Raw genomic sequence first — 9,505 nt, 5'->3', positions numbered from 1 at the left:
CTGAGGTTTGCTATGTACTTTTTGTCTGATCATTATATAACTCTGCTATTATGCATTTTCATGTAGTTTAAGTAACTTACAACAATGTACTTATATTTGCCCACTCACATTCTTTGCTCTTAATACAAGGTCATACAATTTACCTCTTTATATGTTTAAATCCCAATCCTGCATTTTTATTCTAAGCAGCTTTTTTAAACAACTAAAATATGAAAAATGATTTCTCCAATTCCCTTTATTTTTACCATTTTTCGATCTCTTCATTTTTCTTTTTCTTCCAAATTACTACCTTGTATGATATTTCCTCTGCCTGAAAAAGCTCCTTCGACATTCAATGTAGTAGATCTAGTCCTAGGGAAATGAATATTCATTTATTATTTCTATTAAAAAGTCTTTATTTTGCTTTCATTTTGAAAGGTATCTTTGTTGAACATAGAATTCTGTGTTGAGAATTTCTCCTTTCAGTACTTTAAAGGTATCATTTTCTTGTCTTTGGCTTGTGCAGGTCTTGATGAGAAGATTGAAAAATTTACTTTCCTTGATCTGTGTGTAATATTCCTATTTTCATTCTCACAAGAAGACTTTATGTGTGCTTAACACTTTTACTATGACAGTTTATGTCTTTTTCCTTTTTTTATATTTCTTTTCTTTGTTTTAGTTATTTGCTTGCTTTGTATCATCAGAACTTTTCACATCCATGATATATTGACCTACATTAATTTTGTAAAAACTGTTGCTATTGTCTCATAAAATAATTTTGCTCCTCTTTTATTTTCTTCTCTTAATGGGACTGCAGATGCCTATATCTTAATCATTTCTTAGTGCTCAGAATCTCTTGAATCTCTTTTTCTCTTTCTCATTCTGTTCTTGTTTATATTTATATATGTATAATTTCTATTCACTTATATTTAAGTTCACTGATTTTTTTCTTCTAATGCATCCTATCAGAAGATATGTTCATCAAAACTCCTTCATTTCTAATATTGTGTTATCTGTGCATTTGTATTTCACCAAGTTAATAGTTTCTAACTGCTGAAATTATCCAAGAATATTGATTATTGTCTACCTTAAGATTTTAATACTGGATATTTTAAAGCCCAAATATGATATTTTGATTCTATGCTCTATATCTGTATGTGGTTTCACTAAATGATTTCTCTCTTTCAAAGTTTCCCTTGTTTCTTTGGTATATCCCATAAATTCAGTGAACATAAACATCATGTTTTGAATAATAGAAAATACTGAGTTGACACTATGTATACCCAGAAATGCTCATCGTTCTTCTGTGAGGAGATACATGTGGCCACTAAGACAAAATAGCAAGAAATTTGTTTTTGTTGAGTTTTGCTGTTTTCTTTACTTACATTACATGACTGTCTTAAATTCTTCCACGTACTGATTGATATTACCTTGTGCTGAAAGGGGGACCTAAAGTGCTAGAGGGTTTTTGCTGACTTCCTGTTCCACTCTGAACTTTCAGCTCTGCTATAGAGGTCTCTCACTCTGCTACCTCCCCTTTCCCAGTGGTACAGCGATATTGCTTGTTACTCTATTCAAGGCTCATGTTAACTGCACGAGACGGTCTAGATTGTCATAGCCACCATCAGGTTTAAGCAAACTATGAATGCCTGGGACACACAAGTGTGGCTTTCTTTACTTTTCTTCACATTTCATCCATTGACAACCAAACTCTGCCTTGTATCTGTGGATGTTAATGGGTAAAAAAATTTTCTATCTTCCCATAATGGAAGCCAGCTTCTTTTTGGTATCAGTGAAAAATCTTGATTCCTTAGATATTTTCTGACCAACACCAAAGGGCAGAGATTCTTTGCTTCTACTCCTCCCAGCCATGGATCTCTGCCTATGTCCTGGCATGAAGCTCTTTGCTATCCTTCCTCCATGGCACAAAGCATTTATGTAGTCCATTCCAGTGAAGGCTCTACCCTGTCACACAACATACCTGATCACCTAAGAATGCCAGTGTAATGGAGGCACACATTCTTTTCTCCTGCCCCATTCCACTCTTTCTGTTTTTGAGCAAGTCATACATCAGTTCCACATGAGCAAGATGTTGCAAAAGGAAAAAAAAAAACTTTTGTGTGTGCCAAATAAAGTCTCTGGAAGCAAATGAACTGTCTACCTTTAAAAACTCAGTATATTCCCCATACATGACATCCTTCATTTGAATATTTGGCAAATATAGTAATATCTGGGAGTGAATATATAATTGGTTATGATCAAAATATGCTGACATAGTAAACAGTCAATTATAAATAATTTCCATGTTCTTTCAACCTCATGTTGTGTTTATAAATATGGAATCTAGATTAGTATTGCCTGTGTATGCAAACACAGTGACAGAGGCCAACTTAGGAAGATATTTCAAGACTTGGTTACCAGATTGTAAAATCAGAATAAAAAGACAACATGATATAGTTGTTTTCAGAAATAAACAGGGCACTACAAATTCTAAAAATATGAGCTATACTGATCATTTCCTTAAATTCAATAGAAGACCTTATTAAAAGTCTTAAATAATGGGACAAAACTCAAAATAAAAATTGAACAGTATAGAAAAAGATATATTCACCACAGTAAAGTTATGAAACAGTTTATTTCAGAGATATACCTGAATATGAGGTGTTTTTTGAATACACCAATTGCTTTTAACTTAATGTAGATGGCTGGAGCTATCTTGCTTGCAGTTGCAGACATTCTGTTCCTTGTAATGTTTATGTTATCTAAATCTTCAATAAAAATTTTGAAATTAATTATTTAAAAAAAAACAAAACCTGTACCCCTACACCATATTTTATGTACAAACAATCCCTGTGCTGATGTAAGGAAGTGGAAAACAACATGTGTTTTCAATGAGTTTTAGATTGCAAATAGGAAATGAAAAAGAGATCAATTGAACTAGCACACAATTCGGCTACAGTTACTAAGGAAAAAATTAATTATTTTATGCAAATAAATGTGAGATTAAATGCTGCATGTTGAATAAAAATATTTAGTTATTAAAAATACCTCATGTATATGGAAACAAATAAACAAACAAAAGAGTAAGTACATGTGCCCAGCATTAATAATGATTTTACTTCTTATTTGAAATTATTGTTTTGTTTTTTCATGTCTACCTAGTTAGTATGTATTAGTGTATACTGATAATTTTTAGTTATATTTAAATTTTATCTAAAGGAATGCTTATTAATGGGAAATAAGGGAAACTAGATTTATTCTTTGGTGTATACAGTGTCTTCTTTTATCTATAGGCAAAGTGGAATATTTCACTATCAAGTAATGACCATTTTCTTCATGGCAATTGATTGATATGGATGCAAACTGAAATATAAAGCAGGGAGCAGATGTGACTCAAGCACTTAAGTCCCCGCTTCCCACATATGAGTTCCTGGGTTCAGATCATGGCATCTCCAAAAAAAAAAAAAAGAAAAAACAAGAAAAAGAAACAAAGCAATTCAGGGGAGTGGATGTGACTCAGAGATTGAGCACGGACTTTCCACATAAGAGGTCCTGGGTTCAATCCCCAGCCCCTGGTACCTCTAAAAATTGAAAAATTAAAAATTAAACAAATAAAAATTAATAAAGTGAATCTCAGAATAATAAAAGGCGGAATTACACTAAAATTGACTTTTAAGAAATCTTCTCCTGCTAATTTGTTTTTGGTGCTGGGAAAAGCTACTGAAAATACTTGGAAGTGGTATAAAGGGAAATCTTAGAGGACAGTTTAATGGTAATGGGTGCTTGGGTGTGGAAAAAGGAGTATCAAGAAGTGGGAAGTACAAAGAAACTAGAGAATGCTTCCAATCTAGTCTCTTATAAAGTTAGGTGAGAACAAACATATATTCTCATATTTTTTAAAACAACATAAATTCTATTCATCCCCAAGGCCCATTGGATTTTATAGTAGCTTTCTGGAGTGAACATCCATCTTCCAATTCAGACCCAATCATTCATTGGTTTAGAAACTGATTCAGGCATAGACTGTAAAGGAAATCAAATTTCCTGCATTGCTCAACCAGTCTGGACTTCTAACGCTTTCCTGTCCGCTCCTACCCTGATGTTCTTCATGAAATATGCTCTTTCCCTTCTCAGACTATGTCTTCTCCTTTGATTCTGAATATCAAGCTCAAAGAGCAAAATATCTGTTAAATTGTCCACTTTATAAAATCATTGTCTTGCTATTTACTAATAATGTGCTTTCTAGATTTTAAAAACTGGTTTCCTGGGGATCCGCTGATGGACCCCTCTTTTTCAGCTGTCCTATGTTCTCTTGTAGCTCCCCCAATGGCAGGCCAATAACTCTCGAAATCCAAATCTCTCAGTTACTACTATTGCAGTTCCATTCTTTCCAAACTTCTCATCCTCCCCAGGCTTGTACAAGACCAACTGCCTTATTCTACGTTCCATTCTCTGCTGGTTTGGGAACTTGTGATTCCAGGTCATGTGGTTCAGTCTTCTCCATGACAAACTCAGAAAAGATAGAAAGAAGATTATTAATGCAGCCAAAAGACTCTGCAAGGAAAATATTTGAATTACATGGTTACTTGATCCTTTGTTCTGCATCTATGACAAAATAAAACTGAGCTATCCTTCCCCATGTCACCCTACTAGATTTCTGAATTGTTAAATTGCTTTTCTGCATCCAAAATGAAGAGCAGTCAGGAAATTATCTTACTGTCAACACATCAGATATCTTGCTGTAATAAACAAGTAATCCACAACTGTCTGTGTTTAACTGGCTAAAATTGAAGATATTTTCTCAAGGTCCTTTTCACAGCTGTTTTCACCTTATTGTTCTTCAGACTGTAGATGAGGGGATTCACTAAGGGAGTAACCACACTGTACTGTACAGAGAAGATCAACTCCAATGTGGAACCTGAGGTGGGCATGAGATAGCACAGGAAAGCTGAGCCATAAAACAGCAGCACTACTGTAAGGTGGGAGGAGCAGGTGGAGAAGGCCTTGCTTCTACCTGAGGAGGAGCTGATGCCCAGGACGGTGGAGACAATATGAGCATATGAGTAAAAGATCATCAGACAGCTTCCAAATCCATTGAGGAAGGCAGAAAAAAGCATGACAATAAAACTGGGGGAGAGATCAGAGCAGGCAAGAGCAAAGAGAGAGGGCAAATCACAGCTGTAGTGGGGGATGATATAATCCCCACAAAAGTCCAAGTACAAAGCTGGAAGGATGTTGAAGAAGGCAGTCAAAAGGCTCAGACCACAGGATCCCCAAGCCAGCCCCTGACAGAGCAGGCTGTTCATCACCTGTCCATAGAGCAGAGGATGGCAGATGGCAGCAAAGCGGTCATAGGCCATAGCTGCCAGCAGGCAGGCTTCAGTGGATCCATGCACAAACAAAAAGAAGACTTGAGCCAGGCAGCCCTTCACAGAGATGGTTTTCTTCTGAGACAACAGATTCTCCAGCAGCTTTAGCACTGTGACAGAAGAAAAACAAATATCCTGGAAAGAGAGGTGACTCAGGAAGAAGTACATGGGTGTGTGGAGGTGAAAATCTGCCCTGGTCACCAGCAGCAGCATCAGGTTCTCAGTCATGGTCAGGAGATAAATATGCAAAAACAGCACAAAGAGCAGAGTCTGGACGTGTGGGTCAGCAGACAGACCCAGGAGGATGAACTCATTGATGGTGCTGTGATTCTCCAAGGCCATTTAGAGAGGATTTTATCTAGAAACAATATATAAGGAAACCTGAAATCTCATGACCATATTCATTTATCAGAGGATGGGGGTCTCATCCCAACTCATTTATATTTCATTTCACATCTCCCTCTATATTTCTTTTGTATATTTCTTCCTGGGTTGATCAGCAGTTTCAATCCTTTACACTGTGTCAACTCTGCAAATACATTAATTAATGACTGATCTTCGATCTAATTCATTACACTTTTTTTTTGGTAACACAACCTATGCTTAGCAATATTCTCTATGCATTGTAGATATTAGTGGAATTCTTAGAGTGGATGTTCCAAAATAGGTCTTTCTTCTTTCTTGGTCTTTTATTCTCTTTCACATCCTTTCTAATGTGTATACTACTAAGATACTTTGTACTTCATTTAATTTAGGTTCATACATGGCACTTTCACTTCATTGCCAATGTGCAGTCTTGGACAAAACTGAAATATGTAGCCATGGGCAAGTGTGCACACGTATGTCTGCGTATCCTTAAGTTAATATGTTAGATGTTGGAATTGAAGAAATAATGGACGAGCATAGTAAGCCTATTTTTCAGAAGAAATATCAAGAATTTGAGGTAATACAACTGTCTAAATTGCCAATTCTAAGAGTCATAATATTGCTCCACTGTGTAGGATTCGAAGAGAAGACAAATTCTATCAAAGAGTATCTTCCAGTGAGGTTTTTCAATGAACGTTCTCTATCAACTGATACCTATGGGTCTGTAAGGTTGTCCACACATTATGTCCTAGAAATTGTCAATGTTGAGGCCAGACTATTGTACTTACCCTTGAGCATCAATATTCTTTTTTTTCTATTCTGTCTGGTATGCCTTTTCTTTCTAATCAAATCATTTTCATATTTTGACCCTCATTTTAATGACACTTTTCTTATATCTACCTAATTTTTATGAACTCACTGTATATGCTATAGAAGAAGAAAATTTTTTATTGAATGCCAAATAAGGTTTTGGCACTACTGAACACATTTGTTTTTAATCCTTAAAAAAATCATATGAGAGCTGCATTTATGAAATTGTATATAAACATTTACAATTTTTGAACCACACCATATTCATCTCCCATAATCTATAACATCTTATAAATATGTTCTACTGCTAAAAATTTTACCATAATCATGTTTAAACTTTCTATTAGAAGTTGTGAAAGCAAAGTTATGAAGTTAACAAGCTTCATTGCACTATGCATATCTGCATAACACAGCAATTGTATGAACTCTACCAAAAATCTTAAATGCTTTATTCTAAAAAGTAATGTGAGTGAAAGGTAAACAGATGATTATAAACAATAAGAAGACCCATTACAAAGCAAAGACATGCTTCACTTTTAGAAAGTCTTACAATATGAGCCAGCAGATAACACACCATTTGCCCAGGGTTTGGTAAATCACACCTGGAGGCACAGATCTAAAAATGATTTAATGTGTTATCTTGTTATATTATAATTGACCGCATTTGCTAGATGTCACTATGTTTATTTAGCTCTCTAATTGTACTAAGTTCTAATACTGAAAACATTAAAAAAGAAATATTGAAAATGCAAAGAAATAGTGTTTTGAATAAACTATGAATGTACAGGGGCATTAATTATAGATATGGAGAAAGAGAAAATGTTAATAATGGACTACTATCAGGAATTTGATGTCATAAAATTGTAAACTTAGAGGAAATGAGCAATTTCCAAAAAAATGTAATTCACCTGATATGATTTTAAAAACATGGAATACCTGTATAGACATAAAATTATTAAAGAAATTATTTCAGTAATAAACACCTGTCTGTCATAAAAATATCACACCTAAGACTGTTTTTCTAAGTGAGTCCTTTCAAATTTTTAACAGTGTATTTCAATCTTAAATACCTCTCTCAGAGAATAGCAGAAGAAGTACTATTACTGAACTTCTTCTGTGAGCCCAGTATAACTTTTTTTTTCAATAACTATTCACATTTTAATGAACATTCTTGAAAAATTTATTTCTTTCAACAAGTAGTGGTTGTGCTTTCACCACATAGCTGGTACTCTGCTGGGCACTGGAAGATGGTCATAAAAGGAATCAAAATAGAGCTATTTCAGAGCATTGAGAGTGCTAAAAATAAATTATATATCTATTTCAAAATTTTTATTGCATATCATTTTATTGTATTAATTAAAATAAAATTTCATACTTATGGGTAGATGGTGTTGGAATAAGGTGCCATGGCTCAACTATCTTTCAAAAAACAAAAACAGAGAAAAGGCAAAACGCTGTCTCAGGGAGCTGCTTTGAGAGTGCTACACATATGTGCAGGAGGAAGAGGGACAGAGAGAAGAAGAAGCCAAATTGAAAACCATGAGTACTAGTTCCCACTTACAGCCACGCCATCCATCCCTCACTCTACAGGCAAACAGCTTAGGTAAAAACTGTAGCTCACTTCAGCCAACTGAGAGGGGATAAGACATCTTCCTCCATGGGAGAAGAGTGGGAGTAGCATAGGACAGAGTGGTTTCTCTTTTGTGATTTTGGCCAGTGGAACCCATTTTAAATCTCTCCTTTCTGGCCAGGCCAGAATCACCAATGAGTGGAGGCTGAGACACCTCCATTGAAAGGTTCACTGAAGAGCACCATCTGCTGGCAGGATGGGAATCTGCAAGAAGTAAAAAAGCTTTTTGGAGTCTCTCATGTCCAGGCACACTTGAATCAGGTTTCTCCACCATTAATGATTTCCTTGCCTTTTTTGTTTGTTGTTGTTGTTTTCTTTATTTTTAAAGGAGCTTTAGGTGACATAAATATTACCTTGAAAATATAGGGGATTCCAATATTCCCCACCCCCTCACCCACCCAAACTTCCCCCATGAACATCTTTCATTAGTGTGGCTCATTTGTTACAACTGAAGCATTGCTATTAAACACGGTCTATAGTTACAAATAAGACAAATGAAAATGAGAACACATAATATCAAAACCTATGGGATGCAATGCAAGAAATGCTGAGAGGGAAATTTATAGCCCAAAGCTTAGTTGTCACTGTGGGCCATGAGGGGAAGGGGAGAGAGGAATAGAATAGATTGAAGCAGGGTAAATGGAGGGCAATGGAAGTGTTCCACAAGATCATGCAATGATGGATATATGACATGTTGAATTTCACCAAACATGTATAAAAGTCTGTATGCTAAAATGTAAACCATAATGTAACTAAAAACTTAGAAAAGTATACAGTGTAAAATATAAACCATAATGTGAGCCAAAACGGAACCATATTTGGTAGCTCTGTTTCAATATCTGCACATTATGCTCCAGCAAATATAATATGAACATGTAAAAAAATCATTGCTGGGTAAGGGGGTAAAGGGTTTGGTGTTGGATATATGGGAGTCCCCTATATTGTATAGGTGACTTTACAGTAATCTAAAAATTTTGAGGACAAAATTAAAAATTAAAATAAAAAGTAGACACTGAGGAAGGAATGAAAGAAACTGCCATGCCACTGTACATACAAGGCAACACCTATTTCAGTGATGAAAGGCAAAACATCAGAAACAAAGTTTTATGATATCTTTCATTTTTTATATCCCAATTTTTTTTACTTTATTTTAGTGTTTCTAAATTCATTTGTATTCTATTTCAAATCTTTAAACCTATCATTACAATTTCATTTTCCTGTTAACTGAATTTGGAAATATATTAGGCTTCATATTTGGAGAAGTTTTGGACACAGAGGGTTCACCTGTGGCAGGGGAGGACACTGGTGTGGAGTGTTCTTGATGGGAGATACATGGTTGGGAAGGAGTTCT

General features: G+C 35.1%; 1 protein-coding gene across 1 annotated transcript; it reads right to left on the bottom strand.

Moving 5' to 3' along the window:
* Nucleotides 1-4,760: 4,760 nt before the first annotated feature.
* On the bottom strand, nucleotides 4,761-5,690 carry LOC101415338 (olfactory receptor 8S1-like). Its single transcript, XM_004484422.1, has one exon. It carries the CDS (start codon nucleotides 5,688-5,690, stop codon nucleotides 4,761-4,763), a length of 930 nt encoding a protein of 309 aa, XP_004484479.1.
* Nucleotides 5,691-9,505: the final 3,815 nt, after the last annotated feature.

This window comes from Dasypus novemcinctus, chromosome 12 (assembly GCF_030445035.2).
Source record: "Dasypus novemcinctus isolate mDasNov1 chromosome 12, mDasNov1.1.hap2, whole genome shotgun sequence".
Lineage (NCBI taxonomy): Eukaryota > Metazoa > Chordata > Mammalia > Cingulata > Dasypodidae > Dasypus > Dasypus novemcinctus.
Note: the sequence above shows the minus strand (reverse complement) of the source record. Positions and strands in the feature narration are given on the sequence as shown.

What these genes read in the sequence shown, in the direction of transcription:
- LOC101415338 (XM_004484422.1), bottom strand. Translation starts at nt 5,690, where the DNA reads ATGGCCTTGGAGAATCACAGCACCATCAATGAGTTCATCCTCCTGGGT.